The sequence below is a fragment of the Oculina patagonica genome, chromosome 6, assembly GCF_052425735.1.
Source record: "Oculina patagonica isolate OP01 chromosome 6, crgOcupat, whole genome shotgun sequence".
Lineage (NCBI taxonomy): Eukaryota > Metazoa > Cnidaria > Anthozoa > Scleractinia > Oculinidae > Oculina > Oculina patagonica.
Window position 1 is genome coordinate 32,856,115 of NC_135763.1, and position 25,639 is coordinate 32,881,753.

Sequence of the window (25,639 nt, forward strand, 5' to 3'; positions counted from 1 at the left end):
AGGCTTCTGTTTAAAATAATTCTAAATCAAGTATATTCCACTTGCTCTTGCATTCTCCAGTCATCACTCCGAACATAGTTGGTAACCAGCCTCGTCCCCAGTCGTCCCCGGCGAATTTAGATGTGACGTCACCCGCCAAGCTTCGCGCTCGGTTCCAGTCCATCTTAGCGCGCGAAAGGTTAAAATTGGTCCCTACAGGTCACGTGACACACACGAGAAAAACAACATGGCTGCGAACCTCAAACGCGGACGATTCTAACATTTATCGGGAAATCTAGGGGGCTTTTACAGCTCTAAAGACCCTAAATAGATGGAAGAAGTTGTGGACGATGTCCATGTTTCCTCGTCTTCGCGGGAAGTAAATGAAGCAGGTATTAAAAACGGACTGTTTAGTTTGGGCTTCCGTTCGCAATAGAAGATCGATGTTTTGATATAAAAATTTGTTATGAGCTCATTTTATATTGTTGTTGTCTGGCAGATTCCAGCGAAGGTAGTCACTTGGAATCTTCTGATGCTGAGGTAAGGATGTCAGCCCATATTTATAAACAAGTGTGACTTGTAGCTTACGTATTTGTTGCGGTTCATATTGCGCGTGGAAGATCACTTATCCAACACCTCGCAAAACAAATTAAATCAAAACAGAATAAGGGTCATAAAAAAGAAAAATATACAATTTGATACATTTACAGCTTGTTGTGCATTTCTGCATTTCTAAGGTTTCTCGTGACGAGTCAAACTGCGTTTGAGATCACTACTTTAAATTTCGGAATCTGCTTACAATCTTGACATTATATGGCTTACCGTAATGATTCGATTTAACGCCCTCCTTCCAATAAGCGCAGGCTTTTGAACATTATGCTTTTTCCCCCACTAAAATGCTTCACCTTAATGCTCCATTTTTCCCACTAAAATGCTCGGCCTCCCCTCTAAAAAAGTCACTAAAATGCTCGGATAATGCTCATAAGTATATACACACTCAGTGATCTTGGTGTTTCAAGCCCCGGGGGGGCACTCAAAAAAGTTTTATACGGGGAGGCTCCGCCCCAAGCTCTTACCCCTTACCCTTTTATATACCACTTTCACAGAAATTGTACCCCTTTGGTATACCTTTTACTGAAAAAAGGTACCCCTTTCATATACCTAAAAGACTTGGCATAGACTTAGAACAGGACGTTTTCTTGTCATTTTCATGTTGCGCTTTATAAATTAAAATAATACAGCCATAAAGTGCGTCTGTTCGAAATATTTTAATTCAAGGCCCTTAAAAAAACCTAAATGACGGATTTACATACCCTTTCATATACCTAAACTTGTGAAATCCCTACCCTTTTATATACCTGAGGCCTGAAAAAGGTATCCCTTTCGGGCGGAGCCTCCCCGTATAGGCCACTATATGGAGTACCCCCCTGGGGTTTCAAGCAATCTGATTGGTTCACTATCTTGGGCTAATGAGCATTATCCACTCCCTACGGAGTGAATAATGCTTGATCCAAACTGAAATAAAATGGCTGGCGTAAACTCGCGTTTCGCCGGCGTTTCTGAATCGCAAATACTAAGCATACAAGAAGATGCTGAACCAGAAAAGACAAAAAAAGGCTAAGAAATTTAGCCTGATGGTTTTCAAAGTAAGAGAAGACTACATATTTTGCAATTTGCAGCACAATGTCCACACAACTCGAGTACTTAAACGATAAACATTTGTTTACTGTCAAGTCACTCTTTGCCCGGCATCGGCAGAAATGAATACCGCAGATTTATCGGCAGCAACATCAAGTGTTATTCAACCATGATCCTCCACGAATATTCAGGAAAATGTCTTTGTGCAAGAAAACATCCAGTTTTCACCACAGTTCCACTCACATTCAGTATAATCCAAACTTTTAGGTAGATCCTTCGCCAACTGCTCTTTCAATTTTTAATTCAAGTGAACTTCAAAAGCTTTGATTCAACGGTCAAAATGTTTTGCAAGCAGGTTTTTGATTCAGATTGCAGGTTTGAGTGGTGTTAAAGGACCATTTTGCTAGATTGTGACGAGGATTTTATCGAAGATTAACTAGATTTGCCATGTTTGAAGATTCTGTAAACTGTTTCGCGCATGTCGGTTAGTGCCGCTTGTATGTACGTTTTCCACGCATGAATTGAGAAGTCAATTAAATCGACTTTAAATGGTTTCCTTCTGAAAACTTTGAGATCGCTTGCTGTTGAGATCACTTCGTGTGTATATACTAAAACAATTATTCTTTGAAATCTCGGTGAATAGCGGCAGAATATTCACCTCGATTTCAAAGAATAATTGTTAATTATTCCACGGTTTTTTTTTTAAATTAATTTCAAAGTTTTTAACATGGGAAGTGTTAGCACTTACAAAAACGTACAAGTGTTGTTAGTAACAACAACAATGTATACAAGTTCATAAATATAGCCAAAAAACATAATCCTCGAAATCATCTACAAGGCCGAGTACAGAAAGTAGTTGATTTTCTCTAAAAGGTTATTTGTAGTTGAATTTTGAGTTTACAGCAAGGCGCCCAAAAGTGTGACTACTTATAACTTATTCACATTCTTTCGTGCAGATTTAATCCAATCAAAAGCCGTGGATAACATTAAAAGTGGTCACACTTTTGGGCGCCTTGCTGTAAGTCTTCATTTTCTCTATAGAATTAATTTCTTTTTTATTTTCTCGGGAAAAAAATCAATTTTCCGGGAAAATGCCACTAAAATGCTTGAATAATGCTCAATGCTTTTGCCTTACTAAAATGCTCGAAAAAATGCTAGCATAATGTACAAAAGCCTAATAAGTGCCCCCTTCTGAATAAGCGCTCCCATTGAATGTGTTTTTTCCAATAACTGCCCCCATTCTAATGAGTGCCCTCATTCGTACACCGTACAATGTGTATGTTTTACTGCAAAAATGAACAATTCTTTTAGTAGCAACTAAACTTTCAACAACTTGTTACTGTTACAGTTTCTGTTATTTTAAGTTATTTTTAAAGTTTTGTTTTGAACATTTGGTCGTTTCGTGAGAAATTAAATAAGCGCCCTGTCTAAAAAAAACCGCCTCCCTTGAGGTGCCAAAAGTAAATACATGTATTAAAGTGCTCCGGGTGCTAAATCGAATCATTGCGGTAGCTACTTTCGAGATTTTAGTCAAGGTGGCTCCGTAGTTTATCCAGGCGCACTCATCCCTGACAAACTTTGCGTTTTGCCATTTTTGGCTTTGACATGATGACTATGAAACTTTGGGAAAACTTTCACTTATCATTCAGTAATTAATTATGTAATAAACCCGATATAACTTCCTCAAACTAGCCAAGTCTGAGGAAAGACATTGGAGTAGGAATGCAGTACATTCTATTGAAATTTCCTATACTTGATGCTTCATGACGAAAGAAGCCATGCACCCAATTCTGTGACGCCTCCCCAGTGCTATTCAAATCAAAGTGCTTTACCAGGTGGTGTGCGCACTATGACCGCAATGCATTATTTTGATCAATTTCCAACATGGCGGAAGATTGTTGTGATGCGAGCGGTTTTTCGGGTGAGTTTGATCATCGTTTGCACAACATTCGCTGGCCTTTTCTCTGCTTAAATATTAGATTTGGATAGGTCGGGAATAGGTAAGTTAGTTTTTTGCGTCGAAAGTCTAACATTTAAAGCGTATCATGGTAAATTTGGTCATTTTCTCGAACAAGGTAAAATGGCCGACTTTTCTCTTCGTCTATTAGGTCGGACGTTTTTGTTGAACACGGCTTTCAGCTAGTGGTGCTTGGCGTAAAATTATAATACAACAAAAGCTTAGACAATTTCCAATATGGGAAACATAATGCACCAGTATGCACCAGTCGATTTACGCCGTTTCGACTGAACGAAAATGTCCCTTTTTGAGTGTTAATCGTCTGTACTATTGAAGTTTCCTGCGTCGAGTTGGTATCGAGTTCAGCACTTTCATTCTACAAATTTCCAATGTTTTTTGAAAGTTATGTTTGCTTCAAAATGATTTAATTATGTGTTCTTTGGGACTTAGGAGAATCCAATTTAAGAGAAAAAGTTGCTGTAGATGATCAAGATGAATGTCAAAAGAGCGCTAGTTTACTGAAGAAGCAAGCGAATCTTTGTGTACTGTACTCAGGGGGGGGGGGAAGCAACTTCCCATACATTCTCTTATATGAAATCTGAGCGATGCTCTCACAACTTGCAAAGCAATCATCGGGGCGGTAGTCAGCAGATGTCTCTAAGGCGCATGAGCAGCTCCTTTCTTTGTGAACTTGCCAAAACAAAAACAACATGGGACCAGTGAGAGAGTTCGATTTTTTTATATATGTAGTAATAAAAAAGAATTTCTAAGTTTTGTCTTTAAAGCAGCGAAAATTTCTCCGGAAAGGTTCTTGGTGTCAATATGTGGTGTTTGTTATGAAATAAAACCATCACGGGAATGGTAATGAAAACGTGTCGATCGAATATTCCCGCGCTGGTCGGAGCTATTGTTCTTGCTCTATTGTTTGAGGTTGTTTGTTGACTTGGTCTTTCTTTGTTTTACTTCATTTACAATCCCCATGTGGGCCAGTTGAAAATCGTGGTACAAACATGTCAAACATTTGCATTTCAGCACTGAAAAGTAGCACGGCATCACAAAATTCTGCGTTCTTAAAACTACACGATGATGACGAAATTTTTGGATTTAAACACGCTGCTTTTAGATTTTTAGTTAAGAGAATTGAACCCCTTTATAATAAGTGATTCCACGACAGCAGCTTCCATTTCGCGGGAAAAGATTGCCTGTTGCATCATCGTCCAAAAACCGCTGACTACATCGTGAATTGATCGCTTTGCAAGTTGTGAGAGCATCGCTACTCGGTCCCAGACCTCGTTTCTTCCCCCCCCCCCCCCTGACTGTACTGATTCTTATGTTACGGTTGAATTATAGTTCCTTTTGAACACTCAAAATAATTTTTCCAGTCTTTTCCGGTTTATTTAAGGGACTGAGAAGATAATAAATTGCTATTTTGTTGCATAAATTGCTTCTACCCAAGTGGACCAAGTATTGCCTCTTCCAGGCTCTAGCAAGATAATAGGTTGCAATATTTGAGCTTCAGAAGGTCACTTTGAAATGTTTTATTGCATCTGTTGTAACTAAAAAGTGATTCTACTACAACATTTGTGGAGACTTCATGTACAGCAAAATAATGTTGTGGAAGTGAGAAGTTCAATAAATTGTTTAAAACTTAATGAAGTTCAAATTGGTTCTGTTCATTATTTTGCAAGTGGTTATCCTGCTTATTACAGAAGAGCTTTTTGGCCAAGAGTATTTCATTTAATTTGTTGAGCTTGGTAACAGGAAAAAAATAAGTCCTGCCTCCTACTCATTTGATGTCAAATTACTAAGTCTGTGTATTTCCAGCCAAGTTGCCCAGCAGGCTGAAGCTTATACCAGTTTCAGGAGCTTGAAGAGACTAGGAGTATTCTCCCCCCTCCCCTCCTGAATGAGATGTTAGTTACTCTATCACAGGGTTACCCCCAGCAGTAAACTTGCCAGTACCCATTTATACACCTGCGTGGAAGGAGGCACTATAAGAGTATTAGTGTCGTGCCCAAAAACACAACACAATGACCGCGGCCATGGTTTGAATCAGGACTGCTCAATCCAGAGTCCGGTGCACTTCGCTTCCATACCACCCTTAAATTATCAAGACACTAATGGAAATATTATAATTAATATTATTATGAAATGACGCAGTGTTTCTTTCACAATGTTTTATTTATGCAAATTTTAGCAACCTTCAGCATCTGAGGTTGTCACTTGATGTGTTCCTTTATCTGGTTGGTTTATTCTTGATTATGAAGCTTCTCCTGGAGAAAAAAATTCTGTCTCCAAAGTTATCGTCCAGACCTGTGCATTTTATATTCAGTTGCTGTTGCAGTGTAATATCCCTGAATAAAATTAAAGAAAAAACTTGATTATAAACCAGTTCTGTTATAATTGAAGTTGCAGTAATTAATGGAAGTACCATAAACAATCATGGTCTGCATACACACAACAGTAGCAGGGGGAGGGCTTCCAGTGAGATATTCACAAAAGTTAATGTACGAGCTGTTTTTGCAAGTAACTGGTTGGCTCAAAATTACATGAATTAAAAGAATGCACTTGGTCCAAATTGGCCTACAACATTAGAGCTTAGCAGCCCTGGAAGCTATAGTACATCACTGGTTACCCCTAGCATTGTATTAGGTTGCCGTAGTATAGTTGAGAGAGTCACTTGTGAGATAATTATAAGACTGCTCAGTGACACAAAACACCCCCAGTCAGCCTTCGAACAAGGTCCAGAGGATCTTATTTTTCTAATGGCAGCTAGTAATCAAGCCTACATTGTAAGGTATGCAGCCAGATTAAAAGTTCTAATAGAAACTTAGCTGATACAATTTCTGTTTAGACCCTAGCACTGATTTACTTCAGCCCAGCAGACAATTTTTAATTTGCCTAAGTGAGATTTTTTAGCATCAAATCAAACCCAAACAATGATATCAAACTAATTTACAAGAACACAATTTTTTAAATTAATTTTACTTAATAACTGTATTTTGAAATCGTAGTTAGTTTGTTGCAGGAATTATCTTTGTTGATCATTTTAAGTGTCGTAAAACCAGAATTTTCTTCGATTTACTGCTGCTAAACACTGTACATCAGTCATTATGAGAGAAAAAAATAAAGAACTTTTGAAAGCTATAATCCCTTAAGCACTTTTCGAAATAAAGAATAAGAAATAAGAAACAGAAGCAAAACAATTAGGAAGATTATTAGCTTTAATGGTTAGTGAAAAGTAATACAAAATAAATCAGGACACGTAACATAAGCTTAAATAACATCAACATGTGTCAAGTATGTTTTCCTCATTTCAAATCAAGGTACGATATACTTGTTCGTAGTGGTTAATAAAGCTAAAGGGCAACCGCCTTGTGAACATTACATGGTTATATTTAGGCTTAGCACATCCTACATCGTGTTTAAATAAAGGTTGCTTATCCAACTATGTTTACAAGCATGATTCTTACCTCTGGCTTTGATGCAAGTCCCGTCTAGACACACAAAACCGATATTTTAAACTCCACGCACTGAAGTCTGAGGAAATCTTTGATTCCAAAGATCGACAACATGTCAAAGCTAAGATATACATCGAAAGAATCACAAAAGCGGCATTATTTTGAACAGAAATAAGTTATTTTGGCGTTCACCAGAGATCCTCACACGATGGCCGCCATGAGCAAATGATGCGAAACCGAAACAACTACCAGCGTGCATTGCGGTCGTAGCACGCACACCACCTGGTGCTTTACATGTAATAGCCGGTTTTGATCTTGCAAACTGTAAACAAAATGCTTGAAAACCTCCAAATTAAAGTTGCATTTTCAACATTTTTTGAAAATTATACAGCAATTTCATATTTTGTGTCAAACTCCTTCCAAAATTTCCTCACAAAAATTTTAATTTGTGTGTGACAATTTAAGGGACCGCTCATAAAGTACGCAGGAGGGGGTGGGGGGGGGGGGGGAGAGTGTTGGGCTATGGGCTATGAAAAATTGGGAGTGGGTCACTATTTTTCAACATGTCAAAAAGGGTGGGTCAGGTAAAATAATGTGCACACTGCATTAGGGGTAGTTAAATTATTCATTCAACCGCATCTATAAGAGTGCAAAAATTTTATCAGATATGCCTACATCAGCATTTCGGGGGTTCTAAAAATCTTAAAAGATTTTTTGTTCATAATGTCTTTAGGCTTCTTGAGTACGTTAAGGGAGCACCAAAAACTGCAAAGAGTGTTCAAAGGATTGCCTGCCATCGGTGCATTACAGTGAAGTCAAGAGTGTCTACATGTATTTTAATTCTTGTTCAGTCCTTGTTTTTTAAGTGCTAGCCGTGCAAGTTTTCACATCTTAAAATAAATTAATATTGATGAAAGAGTACTTCCTTCTCTCTATGTTTTTTTTTTATGGAGGGGGGGGGGTGGGGTGGTGTGGAGTCTTATTAGTTTTCCTAATTACAAAAACTAAGGTGGGCTTTACGTTTTAGGTCTTAGATTTTGACAGTTTTAGTTTTCCTGGCTCCCCGTTGAGCGGTAATTCTTTCATATGAACAAATCGTCACTTTTGATTCTGCGCATGCAAATTGTCGCACAAATCATCGTTGTTTGCCTTTCTGAGTTTTCTTATTAGTGTAAAATTTACAAAGTCAACAATAAGGAGAAAATACAGCTAGAATGAAAAACCAATACCTGCTGATAGTTTTAAGTGATAAAGGATGAATGTATCAACGAGTATAGTAGTTGCATTGTGTCAATGATATAGACAACAAATGCAAGGAAACGTTGGCCAGCGTACTTCTATGTTGTGTATTCTATATCATCTTCAGACTAAGGTGACAAACAAGTAGCTGGGATTTAAATACTGAAAGATACAAAACAAAGACGTTAATGTCTAGAGAATAAGCATAGTTCCCTGTTAGCTTTTAAACCATTGTTCAAAGATGGTGCTGAACGCTTGATATGGTAGGCTTTTTTGTATAGTAATAGATTCCAATTGTCATTGCTGTCTATTATCTTTGTGTTTACATGCACGATTTGGGTGAGATATTCTTTGTTCATTGCAGTAGAAGTTGGGTTGTTATTAATTAAAATGTCCTCGATAGATTGTATAAACCTTGTATGTGTTTGATCTGATCACAGTAGTGCAGGCCCCAGTTGTTCAAAAGATGGATAACGATATTCACCTCATTAATCACTATGTGTTCGCAATAGGTCTAGGGAAACCGTTCCGTAATAAAAACTTTCTTATTAGCTTGAGTTTGGTTTTAATTTTGTTAGGAGTGCAGATAGATTCGGTGTACGCGGTCAATAAGTACTCTAGTAACCCAATAAATCTTCTGTCGCCAAGGGACAAAACTGATTACCATTAATTATTTGGGTTTACGTTGTTTACCGTTAAAAGAGTCAATCATCTTACAGACTCCATTGTCCCGGAGTGGATCAGAAGCTTGTGAAAGCTGCAGTCAGTATCGACGGCAGCTTGCCGAGTTTCAGAAGCAACTTTTGTTGACTAAAGCTGAAAAGGACGAGGCAGTGAACCTTAAGGAAGAGGTAATGAGCCGTAAGATGTATTGTGATACAACAATGTTTTGCAATTGGTTTAAAAAGAAAAGGTGTGTAACATTATTTTGAAGAATATTTGTAACAAACTACATTAATTTTTTAATGTCATTTTGAATAGTTTGCATTGTCAAGCCAGCTGACAAGAATAAAGGAAATCTTCAACATGAAGACAAAATAATGTTTAAATTGTGCACTGATGATGATGTTCTTTTGAAAAATAATTTATGTTGTGCAGTGACAATGGTGTTTGTGTCAACATTGATATATTGGTGTTAATCAACAAAATTAATTATTTTATCTGTTTGTAATCGACCCAAAGCCAGAGTATAAGTAACAGGTAAAATGTAAAGCTTGTACAGGTCTGTTTGGTTTTTTCATTATGCTGGTTTTGAAATGTTTGTTGCTTTGCAGCATTGAGCATCTATTTTTTCCTCCATCCCTTGCATCATAATTCGTTTTATATTGTAGGCACTGGATGATCGCTGCAAACAGCTGGAAAGTGAATTACAACAGAAACAGCTTGAAATAAACCGCATGCAGCTGTTGATGAGGAACCAACCAAGACTGGTATGTGAGCTTGTTTTCTGGTCCATAAATGAACAGATGAACAGTGCATGCCTTATACTTCAATATGTGGCTCTGACATGTACATGTACAATATACAACTTAGGCAATTCAAACTGGCCCTCTATACATGAAGTACATTAGCCTCACTTGACTCGGTGACTTACATGTACCTGATAGTTTGTTTGAACTTGCAATGCTATGTACATTGTATCCTGTTGTCAACTCTTTCTGGCTGATCATTTATTTTGACTCCTTAGACCTAACCTCCAGCTTGTTTTGTTTCCTTATCCTTTGCAGTACCGACAGCCTCAGACACCTCAGAACACATCCATGGAACAACCACTTTCCCACCTCTCTTTGCTAGGGGCAGCTGCTCTACACCCAGGCACACCCACCCAGAGTTTACCCTCCTTGCCAGCTGGTACCACATCCTATGGACACCAAATCCCCCCAGAGGTTATTGACCAGATTGAGGTGCTGAAACAACAGCTTAGGGTGTATGCTGATGATTTTGCCACTGAGAGAGAGGACCGCAAGCGTAATCAGTCAGAAAAGGAAAAACTGAAAGAAGAGTTGGATGCAGTGAAGGACCAGCTGGGAACACTGGAGCAGCAGGTGTGGTTTGATGTTAACATACATTTAACAACGTGAGTTGAGAATGTTCAAAGTGACTATTACCTAGGTATACAATTATTTGTAGCCTTTGTTTTGTCTGAGCGTGTCTTTGTGCATGCTGACCTTAAAGTGACTTTGGACGTTCTTAACCCACACCTTCAAACTTAACTCTGGGATGAAAAAATAATACGAAAAAAAAATAGAAATAAAAACTTGAATAAGGACATTGGAAGGGTTTGTAAACAGACAATGGGAAAAGAGGTAATAAATGATTTTGTTGTTGGTGCAACCTCCGTTGTGCAGAGTCAACCATTTTCAGGAAGAAAACCTAGATGAGCAATCAATGAGACAAAATTGTGTCATTATTTCAAGGCCAAATAATAATTGTTTTCCATGATCATTTGCAAGGATGTGTTTTTGAGGTGAACTCAGTGCCTGTATATAAAAAATCCCTCAAAATTGCATTTATAGGCTATTTGAACTGTTTTCTGTGTGTTTGCAAGAAGCCCTTTCTCATGGTAAAATTTTCTCATTAGCATTACATTAAAATTCGAGATGTGAGGCAACTTCTGAACTACAAAGTTTCCTAAAATTGCCTCACATCTGCCTTGGAATATATTTATTTTGAAAAAACAAACAAACAATGCAAATGAGAAAGTTTCACTGTGCAAAAGACTATTTCTTTGTTTGCTGCAAACAATAATATTCATTAACAAAACTTTTTTAATGACAAATCAATCACATTTTTCCATGGTCTACACTCTTATAGACCATAGAAATGACGTCAGAAAATGTTCAAAACTCAAGGGGAACCACGAGCCATGCAAGTGGTTTCATTGCATAGTGAAAAACGTGCTGTGGAACTTGTGTTTTTCCAGTGGGCTGAAACGTTTATTAAATCATGCCACATGGCAAGTGAAACTGCATGTATCTCATACCTGCTATCAGCAAGTCACAACCTCATTTCATTTGCCTCTTTGAATGTTTTCTTTTTTCATGGGTGTTGTGTGAATGGGTCATTGATAGCTTCTGGTCTCAGGCTTCCTAGAGCATGTTTTTTTTTACCACCAGAATAAAGTGAAATAACCTTTGATCCTTTTTCGCATTTAGAAAAAATAATTTCTTTTGTAAATAATCAACCTTGTTCCCTGGAAGAGAGATACCCTGGAAATGAGGTTGGAGAATAATTTGTTTCTGATTGACATGTGCTGAATGCGTATAAAGTACCTTTCTGTCAGCACGTTTACCATTTAAATATTCATAAATTAATTGCGTTTTGATATTAGAATGGTGTGAGTAAAGTAAAGTCATTTTATTTTAATACCCTATTACCACTCGGTATAAACCAACAACAAATAACTGCAACCTGGCTAAGTACGTCTGATAATTTCACCTTACAGAGGAGGCAATCACAGCTGTGCTCTGGAGACAGTTTAGTTGCAACAGCTTCCAGTAATGGAGTAGATGGGAATCTGGAAGCAGTATTACAAGATCAGCTACAACAACAATACGCACTTGAAGATGGTGTGGAGTTGGGTGGAGAGCATAACGGTGCAATTTTTATCCCGAGAGATGATCATCAGGCGAGGTGGTTACTGACGTTGACAGTAACACAGCCTTCACTTCAGGAAGAGAGGCATGCACCAAGTAAGTGTACCAGCTATATACCGGTATGTTTTTAACATATTAGAGTCGACACTTGTATAATTTAAGATTTGCATATCTGTAAGACTACTAGTACTACTAACAGGAGTATCTATCACTGACAATGAAATCAGTTAGCTAACCCAGTAAAAATATTTTGTGATCACAGTGTGATCACGGATCACGCCTGGGGTGTGATCACGCCTTTGGGATAGCGTGATCACAGTGTGATGGAAGTGATCACACCCGTGATCACTCCTGTCACGCCGTGATGAGAGTGATCACTGCCAATTCACCGTGATCACGTTATAGTTATGGCGTGATAGACAAACTACAACTTCCTATAGAGAGCGAGATAGAAGCCTTGAAAATGACGTACCTTAGGGAAATTAATCTAATCTTACTAGTAAACTAAATTACTGAGCACCTGCAGTAAGATCAGCAGTGTTCTAATTTCAATGTAGCAATTTGTCCGGCGGCTGACTTACGACACTAATGATATTAAGCAGATCGTGAACTAATATATAATCTTTTGCTTCGGAAATTAGCATTTCAAGTTTGATGTAAAGAATTATGCTTGTTTCGTTTCTTCTGTTTCTCGGCATAAATTTCTATTATATTCAGTGCCCTATTGTAAATACGTGACAGATCTGACGCAAAAATAGCTGACCGAAATGTAATCTCAAGTTTCATGAACCAGAGACGAAACGCGATTGATCAACTTTGACAACACAGTCATTTATTGTTTTCACTACCACTTGCTCATGTTACAAAATTGAAGTCAACCGTTGATATTACAGCAGGCAAGTCTTAAGTTTAGTCTTTGTCCTTTAAGCTCGCTATGATGTAAAATTTGAGAAAATATTTTGTCTTTGTAAAGACAGATTTGTAAGTTTTAGTGTGGAATAACAATGTAACTGCGTCCGTGTTAGATCGACATCATGGAAGCACGAATGTTGATTTAGTCTGTTCGGCAAGTTGAAATGACGATGGTTCGCCGCTCTCTATGACACATTACTTCTTGGATAATTGAATTCTGCAATGATCAGGGAAGGAACCGAGACAGATTCAGGTTAAGCAAATGTCAGCTGAAACGGCTAGTAAATATCGAAATACACAAGCGTCGATATAATTGAAGAATGATTTAAGCTTTCCAAAATGGCGCGCTCACCAACGTCTTAATTTAAACGATAAACACTGAAATAGTTTATTTTACAGTTGCCAAGTGGTTGTGAGGCTGAAATACAACAGCTTGTGAGCTGAAAAACACTGAAATAGTCTATTTTACAGTTGCCAATGGTTGTGAGGCTGGAGGTGACCTTGCATTGATACAAACCTCTCTGCTTTATTATGTAAATGCAAACTAGTTTGCATCAAAACAACATGATTAACACAACAAAAGCAGTGAGGTCTGTATCAAAACGAGGTCACCTCCAGCCTCACTTCCATTCAAAGGCCAGGTCACTGAGCAGACAACTGTAAAATGGTCTATTGCAGTCAGGAATATTCATAACTCAAATATTTGTCTGTCACTGACTATTATCAAACGTTTTAAACAACGTTTGTTTGAAACTCTTATAAAGACGTTTCGGCCGAGAATCTTCGGCCTTCCTCGTTTTTTGAAAAAAGCCAACGGCTTACAACGGTTACATTATGCACGTGCGAGAGTGTCTCACAGAACACGCGTGACATGGCGAAAACGCGCGATCGCTGCGCGAGACTTTAAATGTCACACTAGCGACTTGTAAATGTCGGGAATGTCATAATATGTTCATTTCCCAATACGTCTTCATTTAGTCAATTTGTTTTAAAGTTCATTCGGTTACAGTTAGTTAATAGTGCTTGACAAAAAAAGAAGTGCAAGTGTTTGCTTACAACAAGTTTTTATTTGCTTTAGAATTGATTTCACTTGTACGTACGGCCAACATTCAGTGAATAAAGTTGCAAAGCGTGTTGTGAAAATAAAGACTTAATATTCAATTTCCTCAAGGTGTTTAGATGTTTTATTTAGGAATAGCACTTGTCTCACTAATAAATTCATGTACCGGTATATTTTGATTGAGACCGTGCTTGACGCAATTTTTTATTCTTCTGACCGTGATCACACCACCGTGATTTTGGGCTTGATCACGGTTTCCAGCGTACCAAGGCGTGATCACCTTCCATCACAATTTATTCTGTGATCACAACGTGATCACGCGTAAAAAGTTTTTACCCAATTCAGAAAAAAAAAAAGTTTTTACCCAATTCAGATTTCCAATTCAGATTTCCATGAAGGGCAAAGTGAATAATCAGGGAGCTTAGCTTTTAGGCTTGGCTTAATCTTTTTTATACACTTTTCATTAACTATGTACAATGTGTGGTTCCAGATAATTTCCACACTCCCCCATAAAAGGGGTTGGAAATTTCGGTGGGTGTGAATGTATGAAGCTTAAGATGGTTTTCGCCCAACATTCGAGCAATACAGGCAAAAATAAAGTTACCAAAAAGGCCTTTTTTCTCTTTTTAACCCATTCATCCATGTTTTTCATGATTTTGTATACCTTAACTTCCAAGTGGTGAAAAACAATATAAATTGGCTCCTCCAAAATACTATAGCGAACTAGAGCGAATGAATAAAATATTTCCAGTCAAAAAGGATTCAGTGCAGTTGACACCTTTAAGCATGTAGGCAAGGTTTGTACATAACTTTTTCAACGCGAGTTTTGCTGTCCATTTTATATTCCTCTTTATTCGGCTTTCAACCCATGCCATTTTTTTTTTCGGGCAATAAGGTCTCCGCCCTCCCAGGTCCGAAGGTGCCTGTACGCCTATGATTACAAGACCATTTTCAAACCTAACGACGATATGGTAATGTGCTCACTTATTAAAATGGAGGGCTGCTAGTGAGGTGGAGAAGCATATAAATAAGCCAATTAGAGCTACAGACAAATTGTGTCCATATACAATTTGCCTGATTCCATCAATAGCAAAGCTTGTATTGTTAATTTTGTTGTCACTCATTCGTCAATATTTTTTAGACCTGCTTGGTATTGAAGGGAATGATAGGGTGTCAGCCAGTAATGGAGCAGACATGCCTAGTGGAAACTTGGAAAATGTGGAAGGCAGGCCCCTAATGGAAAGGGTTCTACATGTGGAAGATCTGGCAGGACTCGATGTAACAGGCATTGATAATGCATTTTTAGCAAGAAACTCTATAGACAAGGGCCTTGTTAGGAGTCTTCTTCAAGGAAGTGAGGATCAAATGGTATGTAAAAGCTTTGGGATATACATGTACCGACACCTCAATGTATTCAGCCTTTTCAAAGTTTTGCCTAACTACAATTTATTTTGTACGTTTGGTCATTTTTGACAGAATTTATCAGAAGCAGCAAGCCAAAGGCAACCAAATGAATGGGAATCGTTTGGTGCCTGCGCAAATAACAGGGGGGGGGGGGGAATTTCCTCCTTTTGTGTATCTTCCAGAATATTTAAGCAATCACAATGAGACTTGGAAGATATATAGTATGTCCAAAAATGTACATGAATCTTTTTTTCATGTGGGATGATGATGTCAAGTCAAAACAGCTGTGGTCTTGGATCTGCCATCTTAGATTTCAATTTTTTTTCCAAAAAGTCAGAAAACTAGCTGTCCAAAAGTACTGAAAAGTACTCAAAATAAGTAAAACTGTGCAAAAAACTAAAAAGTTGAAAATAAATTCATTATCATTGATTCGCTTTTTTCATGATCCTATAATACACTCTGTTTTCCCCCCCCCCCCAATTTTTTGTCTAAGCATTGTTTTCAATTTCTCTTGGGACGATTGTACGTCATTGTAAATCCAAAGAGAAATTCAAAACAATGCTTATAAAAATGCAAAAATTTGGGGGGGGGTAAACAAGGTGTATTATGGGAACGGTGTAAAGAGCGAATAGGAACAAAAATATTAATAATAACAAATTTGGGGAAACTTGGCTGTCAAAATGCCATTGCCATGATAACTTCCAGTTCCCAACGCAACAACTTATTCTATTCCCTGATAGATACCTGTAAACTTACTCACAAAGTTTGGCAGCATTTGGGTGAATCTTGAAAAAGTTATAAGGGACAGGTTATGTATTTCCTTCAGGAGGAATGTTGAAAACTTAAATATTTCCTTACTCCAATAAATTGTTAATCTGAATGTTTGTTTTTTTTTTTTTTTTTTTTTGATAGACTTTATCCGAAGTCCAAAGCGGCGATGGGTTTATTCAACCACCACACTTGTAAGTGGTAATATTATCTGAGTGGACGAGGTATTGTGACTGAGTGGTTTGGCTGACAGACTTGAAATTGGGAGGTGTTAGGTTCAAGTCTTCATTCTGACTATTAACTGGCTTGTCTAACAGAAAACCCAAGTTCAGCTCCTCAGCAACTCTTGTAACTAGCCAACTGGTTGGGATTTTTACCTTTGTTATGTTAAATGTGTACTCTTTCAGTTTGTAATGTTAGAATGTTGGTCCCCATTAGCATATGATTAGTCCCCTGCAAGTTAACACTTTCATTTATGTTATGTTTCTTTGATATTTTTGTCATTTTGTACACATGTCCCAAGGATGCAAAGTATTAGTTTTGCTAAGAGGCCACAAGTCAATAAGTCACCATTTTGGGTTGGACAAAACAAAAATTGGATCTGACATGACTTGAAGCTCAACTTTTTTTTCTTTATTCAAGATTGCCGCAACAAAAGTATGCCGCCTTCAAGAAAAGCAGTGTATAATAGTTTTTTAAGTTATGATGTTGCTCATGGTACTTTAACGCATAAATCCATTTGCGAATTGATACTTATGGTCAATTATGATTTAAAAATTGGCCAGACATGATGTCTGAATATGGTTGGGTTTTTGCCGGGGAAGGGCGAATTTTGAACTTTTGAATTTTTGATCGGCATGAGCGACTGTTTTTTTTTGCAATGCTCGGATCAGGCCATGGGCTTTTAGCTTTAAACACAACTGTACATAAATAAAGCTGCTTTATCTTTATCTTTTTTCTTTCACATTTTGTTATTTTGGTGGTCGAAAAAAATAAGCAAGGAGAGTATAAACTGTTCCCATAGGACCCATTTCTTCATTGAAAAAGATACTTGTTGATTCCATTTTATTTTGGTTGGTTGACACCGAACGTTTATAATGGAGGGCAAAATATGGCAATGCAGTGCAAATACTGAGTTGATCTTTGTTTCATCTGTATTTTACACAGGCCGGAACCACATCAGTTCCACCCCAGAGAGCACTCTTGCAGCTGTTGTGTCCATCTGCAGGTATTAGTCGAGCCCTGGCCAGGGCACTGCGTTGTGTTCTTGGGAAAGACACTATATTCTCGAAGTGCCTCTCTACACCCAGGTTTATAAAAGGGTACCAGTGAATTTAATACTGAGAATGGGAATAACCCTGCAATGGATTGTAGTTTGCATAGTCACAAATGGATACAGTGAAAAACCCGCGAGTAAGAACCTATTATTTTTCAGGTTAGCCTAAACAGGTTCTTACATAAAGGGTTATTAACACAAATTAAGGCTAATTAGGTTCTTAATAGGTTCTTAATTTCTGAAGAAAAAGTTTCAACATTGTCAATGTGATAGAGATTTCAGTGGTATTTGGCCTATTCCTTGTATAAAATTTGCATACCACATAAGTGCTTATGTAAACATAGGCACGCTAAGCGTGCAGGAGTTATTTTTTCAATTTATGGGGTGGCTTGGGGTGAAACTGGGTGATTGTCCTGTTGGGATGGTTTATGCCATGGGTTGAGCCATTTGTGTATGGCGGCCCACGGAGTCACTTTTTTGCACAAAATTTGCTTGCAAACAAAATAACTTTTACGTGCATTTTGATACATCAGAACTGTTTTATTCAATACGTAAATTTTCGTCATTTAATTGAAAAACAAAAACTAATTCAATTATCAAAATGTCACAAAATGGCACGTTCTTATTCTGTTTAAGCGGTTATTTTGTTGCTAGCTTTGTAGCAACCGTAACGTGTTACTTTTGTTTGTTACGAAATACTTTTGGATTTTTGCCAAACACTGAAACATGATATTGTTGTTTTTCTCACTTGTGTAACATGAGACCTTTGTTTTTTAAAAACGAACGTAACACGATACCCTTGTTTTTCTCGAAAAAGCCACGTTTCCATACAGACATTGAACGAAAAGTACTATAATAAACGAAGTAATAAACGCATCAAATCAAAAACCACTTTCTTTGGGAAAGTTCTTTAAAGCGCAGTATACCTGGAGTCTTTTTTTCCTGTCAGAACTGTTCAACAAAGATTTTCTTTCATTTACAACCTAAATATTTAATTCTATTCAACAAACAAGAACTAATTGAGATATCAAACTGTCACGGAATGGCACGCTCTTATTCTGTTTTTGCTATCGATTGTAGTTGCTTTTAACAGCAAAGTTAATACTTGTACCGGTTCATTAAATATTTGAACGAGATGTTTTACAGTTGATTTCAGTTTACTTTGGCCGCCCGCTTTGCGAAGTTTGTTGGGAAATTGGAAACTTTGTTATGAAGTTGCCAATTACGTTGCGAGTTTGCGAATCAAATTGCGAACTCCGATAAGTTCCCAACTTCGGCCCGACTGAACTTTCGAAGTTTTGGTAGTTGAGGAGATACAAGACATGTTGCTCGAAAGTCATGGCGATTTCTGAACTCGAAGATTTTAGAGCTTGTCAAGGAAAGTTGAAGTAGCTTGAAGTGTAAGACAACGTTTCGCATCAGCGATCACGCAAGTGATTTGGCGATAACTAAATTTTATGCAGGTAGAAATTTGGTCAAATTTTAACTTTTTTGTATGAAAACACATATTTCACGATTTCTGTGAGGCATAATCTTCACTGTCTTCAATTTCAAGTCTTCTGCGTTTGTAAACCGGATGAAACTGGATGGTTTATTGATTTTAATCGAAGCCGACGCGACGCGACAGACTAATTTGTTCGAGACAACATGTTTACGGCTCGCTGAACATAAAAGTTTTTTATTTTTATGACATTTGTTTCCAACAGTTTAGCGTAGCAAAGCCCTTTTTGATAACATAATAGTCCATTTTACAGTTGCCTGCCAAGCTACCTAGCCTTTGAATGGTAGTGAGGCTGGAGGTGACCTTGCATTGATACAAACCTTTCTGCTTTATTATGTAAATGCAAACTAGTAAGCATCAGAACAACATGATTTACACAACAAAAGCAGTGAGGTCTGTATCAAAACAAGGTCACCTTCAGCCTCACTTCCATTCAAAGGCCAGGTCACTGAGCAGACAACTGTAAAATGGCCTATTATAGAAGGTTTTATTAATTTCGGGACGAAGTTGGGAACTTTGTATCGAAGCTCACAATTTGATTCACAAACTCGCAACCTATTTGGCAACTTCATAACAAACTTTCCAATTTCCCAACGAACTTCGCAAAGCGGACGGCAAAAGTAATGACAACATTATTCTTCAAATCTGCTTTGTGCAAATGTTATTTGTTATTTTTACTACGGTCAGGAAAGCTAGCCTCTCCAAACGTACGCTCGAATAAGACGAATAAAAAGTTATTGTTGGGCCTTTTCTCACGGCGTGTGCGTTGTAAGCAGGCGGGCGTTACGAAAAACGTTTTTAATCCAGGGTTAAATCACAACTCACCGATTCCGCCTCCTTCTAATCTAAAAACTTCGAACGAAATTGCTGACTACGTCAGTTTGCTTCCCCTTTATAAACTACAATTTGATTGGTTCCGATAGTACCTGAAATCTGATTGGTGTGACAAACCCACATACTTCACTGATTACAGGTCCATCGCGCCGACTAAAGAGCTATTTTGAAAAAATAACTCAAAAATGAAACGCTAATCATTTAGAATGTGACATGCACACAGTAATGCTTTGTCCAAACTTATTTCCCAAAAGTAAACATTTTTAATCAATTTTAGAAAATAAGAACCTGTTTCCAAATTTGAGGCTCAAATCTTATAAAAATTGGGGTCTAATTGGCAAATTTTAGCCTAACAGGTTCTTAAATGTTAGGTTCTTACTCGCGGGTTTTTACTGTACTGGGACTCATTCATTTGCTAGTGTCAAGTGAGCTGTTTTGCCAATTCTTGTTTGACTTTGTTCGGTGTAAATGTAGTTGTTGTTTATCCTCCCCCTCTTTTAGGTTCCTGGAGTCCCACTTAAGGGAGGCACAGTGGCCTAATGGTTAGTGTGCTCAGGGCTCGAGACAAACGGTCGCCAACTAGCCAAAGGCTACTTAACCTCAGGTTACTACTAAAATTTAGGTCTTGACTACCAGGTTTAGCATTCCTACTAGCCATTTGGCTAGTGAAAAACTCGGAAAAGTCAACTGTTCTTGATAGAAATCAATATACCTGACTAGTGAAAAATTACTTTTGGCTAGTAAAATCTGATATGTCACTAGCCAGTAAACCAGTGAGTTAAAAAGTTAGTCTCAAGCCCTGGTGCTGGACTCCAGATCAAACAGTCTGGGTTCGAACCCTGATCAACGTCTCTGTGTTGTGTTCTTGGGCAAGACACTTTACTCTCATAGTACCTCTCTCCACCCAGGTGTAAAAATTCGTACCGGCAACATAATGCTGGGGTTAACCCCAGAAATACTCCTAGTAACTTCGTGCTACAGAAACCGGGATAAGCTCTGGCCTGGTGGGCCACTAGGCTTGTATAAACCTTACTTCTACTAGTCCCACAAGGGGACATTGCATGCTTGGAAAGTTTGTCTCTGTGACATGTCCAATGAAGATTAGTGAACTCTGTGCAATTTGTTGTAGGGATAAAACTACTCCAAGATTTGTGATGCACAAGCTTATCAACATACCCCAGGGAACATGTCGCCGCTGAGATATGTCACCCTGGGACATGCCACTGCTACATTTTTGTTTGTGTAAATATTTGGATTTTTTTTTATTATGTCCCTGCTACAAGCCCCTGCAACATTTCCCTTCAGTGAACATTAGGTGATTTTGTTCCTGCTAGCTGTTGTGCAATATTTCCCTGCGACATGTTCCCTCTTGTGCAAGCACCTTAAAGGGACTGTGTCATGGATTTTAGCCAAACTTAGGCATAGGAAATGGCCGTCAAATTCTATTAAACATATCAAATAACTTCTTAAACAGTGAAGGGATATTTAAATAACATACCAAATGCAAAAGAAGGTACGGATGGCCAAAAATGTCGAAGATTGAAACGGATTGCGATATGGGTTTTTGAAATATGGTCTGGCTGCAGGATAGCCTGAATTTCAGACATCCCTCTGTGCTCGCCTGCTTGCCAGAAGGGACGTCTGAACACATTTGGGCTTAATGCCGTCCGGTGACGTCACTACGCTTTGGTGTTAATTCATGCGGAAAAGTTTCTGTCTAGGCCATGAAATTTAATTGTGAAAGAAAAATCGCTTAAATAAAGGATTACAGGGTATAAAATTGTTTTAATAGTAAACTATTAAAAACTTGAGACAAATGAATGATATTTTAATCGACTGCAGGCTATATTCTTTTACGGAACCGATTTAATCTAAACTGATTTGCTTTATCTAGCGATCAAAATTAATATGTTACGCAACGGACAAATACAACACACTCGTGAGTACTTTAATAAATGAATCAATTTCGACGGTTTCAGAGGCATCAAGAAACGGAATTCAATACAAAAATATCCTACTTGACCGTGGGCACTGAGTTCAGAAATCACTGGCTCATCGAGGCTGCAGGACATAAGCGTCGAGCGGCTTTGTTGACAAAACAAGATTACATATAAATTTGGCAAAACACTGCACTGCATGTCGAAGCGACGAATGCCGCCAAATTAAAACCTACCGATTTCCATTACTATTCTTCATCCGTAGGTAAACTAATAAAGTAATAAACTCAAGGTAAATGACTAATAAATTCATTTCTGGGAAGGTGAACTCTTTCGAACTCTTTCCAAACGTTTTCAAATTACAATCCTCGCGCGGTAAAATTCAGTCATAATTTCACATAATTATGCAAATAATTTTTAAATCAACCAATCAAAATCACTACCCGGTTTTCGGGTAGTGACGTCACCGGACGGCATTAAGCCCAAATGTGTTCAGACGTCCCTTCTGGCAAGCAGGCGAGCACAGAGGGATGTCTGAAATTCAGGCTAGCTGCAGGACAGCTTTTGAAGTTAATCTTGTGTGCTTGTAACTTTAAATTTTAACGCCCGGGAGATACATTTGGCTGCAATGAAGCTATGGTTTTGTCATTTAGATCCATAGAATTGATTTCTTTGCAAACATTTAGTTTCATAGCGAATATTTGACAAAAGTTAATAACATAAAATAAACTTAGCCGTGACACAGTCCCTTTAACTTCTTGTCAAAAAGGTTGGTCATGCGGCATGTAACCGATTCACATTATATTTTGTTCATTTGCTTCGGTCTATGAAGGGATCAAAGGCTTACTGATCAACAAGACGGCTGTGATTATTTATTCTCCCAAATTCACTAGACATCCTTTAATTTTCCATTCACGTCTTTAATGTTTCAGGTTAACGCAAGAAGTCAGAGCAGTGTTGCTGGAATGTTAGAAAGGTGCAGGCCTGATCCAGGACATGATGTGTGTTGTGTCTGCTTGCAGGTCAGTAATTTCAGATCACGTTTTGTATTATAAATTCCTTTTATACTAGGCTACGATGTTCTTCTCCTTCCAACAACTGGGAGGGGCGGAGGCGGCGTTGCACCTTGTAGGGTGAAGCGAACGCACCAGCAATACATGGGGTCATACATGTAACTAAACGACGTTGCGGAAACATTTTTATTCCTCTCACAACAAATGGCAATTACCCGGTGATTTCTGGGACAGAGTAAATACAAAGGTTAAAATAGGAACGGAAACTGCGGCGAACAACGAGGGTAAAACAAAGAGAAAACAAGCGATTAAGAAACGACATATACCTGACGATTGGGATACGGAGACAACAAGCATAGATCATCAGAACTTCGCGTAGATCGTCAAACAACGAACTCTTCGAAAACCTGCTAATTTAAACCCGGACGCGGGAGACCTAGGTGGTGGAGCACGACCAATAAGGGATTGGTTCTTACATAGGGGTTTACCTTTGAACGTTTTGTTGTACTTAATGCGATACCTGTTAGTGTATTGAGTAAACTTGCCAGTGAAGTTTGTAAGTTACAGAAAAAAAATCAAAGAGCTCTTGATTGTTTTTAATTTTGTACTGTTACTTTTTATTCCACACTCTACTTTAGGGAGCGTTTCCCGGTTGCCTTGTCTTGCCTTGCTCTCACAAGGTCCATGCGGAGTGCCTCATCGCCATGATTATCGGTGGCGAGTAAGTACCTAGTTTTGAATCTGGCCCTAGTTGTTCAAAAGGTGGAAAACGCTATTTAGTATATACTAAAGGTCGGGACACACTAGGCGATGAGTTGCAAAGACAGGTCTCTACGACAAGTCGCTCCGTGTGTAGTGGTAAAAAAAAATGCTGCGGCCAGGTGCTTGTTTGGTGCACATGCAGTGAATTTGGAAGAGTAGGAATGTGAAATAGTTTTCAAATTTAATATGGTGAAATCCACGATTCTATCTTATTGGTTAATTCATATTTTGTCGCAAAAGTGTGCACACGCTACGACAATGCTGCTTTCGCCCATTTTGTCGCTGTGATCAGTCGCAGGAATTCAAACTGGTTTGAATTCGTGCGACTAATCATAGCGACAAAGTTTGTCGCAAAAATGTACCATGTCACACGAGGCAACATGTTGCAGCAACTTGTCCCCACGACATGTTGCCAAGTGTGCCCCACCCCGAAACCTTAAAACAGTGGATAGCGTTTTTGGTGCGCACTGATTGACTACTCAAACCTTGAATATCCTTTTTCGAGCAACGCGCACGAGAAAAGTGGAGTCTTTGAAGGGAAATAAACTAATCAAAAATTATTTTTTTCCGGCTATATTTTCAGTCTCAGTATATACTAAAACAACTATTCATCAATAATCGTATTAATCACTATCCAGATGACAGCACAGTATGTTTCGTTAACAGTTATCCACTAGGTCACTTTATGCGATAGAGCGATTTTCGTTGGGGTCTTACATTCGGAATTGATAATTAGGAAACCTTACACTATAATTATGATCCACGGCTTCAAAGGGTCATAACTTTGGAAATATATTTTTCAGGTGTGCTAGCTAATTATGTAAGGAACGAGTTGTAATTACTAAAAAGACGTTTCGCGTTTATGACAAACTATTTATTTTTCTTTGTTGTTTTTTCAGGTTAAATTGTCCAACCTGTAATCATCCTTTCCTTCGGAGGGGTTAGCCGAAGATCAGCGTCCATACATACTGTACATACTTTATTTAATAAGTAGGTCGGTAAAATTGGTATCTAAAAGCTGATGTGGACCTACAATTAGTATATTACATTCTAAATAACAATTTATAATAAATCTAAATCTAAAACTTTTACAATAACTCGAGAAATGGATAAAAATAAAGTAATTGTACCGAAAAATTAACATGGGGCAAGGGAAAGTCGAAACTGCTTCGCCGATGTTTTCTCCTAGTTTCGACTTTTACTCGCCTCCACTGACTGCCCCTGGGTCTCCGGGATGGGCCCCTTATAGAATGACATTGACTGATTAGCTCGGGTGGACAAGATTGGAATTACAAAATGGTTTTGTTCCTTGAATACCCCATGTAGCAATTTTGTCAACGTGGATATTTTTACATGTAAAAGGACAAAAAAAGAGCTTTATGATTCTCGGATTCAATTTGTAAAAAGAATTAGAAAATGGTGGAAGAGAGAGTATCTACCCATGTTTTTGTTATTAACAGGGAGTGACTTTGAGTTCACGCACACATTTTAACGAGCGCTTGCGCTCCTAGGTGTCGCGTGGTTAAATAAAGTATTGTTGGTGTTGTTGTTGTTGTTATTGATAAATACTAAGTGTTTCGATCGGTAAATTATTTAAAAAAAGGAACTTTTTAAAACACACTAAGAGGTTATTTATGGGGGAATATTTAAGTTAGCCACGAAACTAAAGAGAGTCGTTTCTTAGCATGTTCAAGAAGGTAGAAGCGCTATTCTAGAAAGCAACTTGTTTTCTTGTGGTTAATATAATGCAAGTTGAATGTTGTTATTGAAAGTGACCAAACGTAGAATCCATTTGACAATGGCCAAGAACCGGAATTATTATTCCTGGAATCGTGGCTTATTGCTGCTGTTTGCGGTCCAACCGTATAAAGATGAATAGGGACCTTAAGATCGGAGGACGAGAACGAGTGTGACTTTTGAGTTTCAATCCAGTTACGTTCCAGTTAGTTCAATCCTTCCCTCCTCCCTGTTGCTGACCAGTTGAAAGGGAGACCATCGGAACTAGATTGGTGTGTAATGAGTTTTTTGAAAGCACTAGGTTTGAAAAGTCGTACTCGTCCTCAATATTGTTCTCGTACCCCGTCTGAAGGTCCCTGTGACCAGAACGTACTTGGTAACGAACACAGTATTTTTCATGTTGAATAAATTTACCTCTTGCGTTGCTGTGTTGTTCTTTACTGTTTGCCAGCTCCTCAGGTCGATTTGATTCGATTTCGGTGAGTTGCTTTGCAAAAAAATGTAAATGTTGTTTTATAGTGATCATGCACTTAGCTTCGAGATAGCTTGTTTGCAGGCATGCCAC

General features: G+C 38.2%; 1 protein-coding gene and 1 long non-coding RNA gene across 2 annotated transcripts in view; one reads left to right on the plus strand and one right to left on the minus strand.

The window, feature by feature from the left end:
- LOC144656658 (uncharacterized) overlaps positions 1 to 25,639 on the minus strand; it is a 523,850-nt gene that overhangs the window by 187,928 nt on the left and 310,283 nt on the right. The gene's annotated exons all lie outside the window — the stretch shown is intronic.
- Positions 215 to 24,738, plus strand: LOC144656645 (uncharacterized). Its single transcript, XM_078516892.1, has 12 exons — positions 215 to 371; positions 479 to 519; positions 8,994 to 9,125; positions 9,606 to 9,704; positions 10,002 to 10,319; positions 11,720 to 11,966; positions 14,984 to 15,210; positions 16,159 to 16,208; positions 17,182 to 17,242; positions 22,495 to 22,584; positions 23,214 to 23,296; positions 24,237 to 24,738. The coding sequence occupies exons 1-12, from the start codon at positions 311 to 313 to the stop codon at positions 24,280 to 24,282; spliced, it is 1,455 nt and encodes a 484-aa protein (XP_078373018.1). The 5' UTR covers positions 215 to 310; the 3' UTR covers positions 24,283 to 24,738.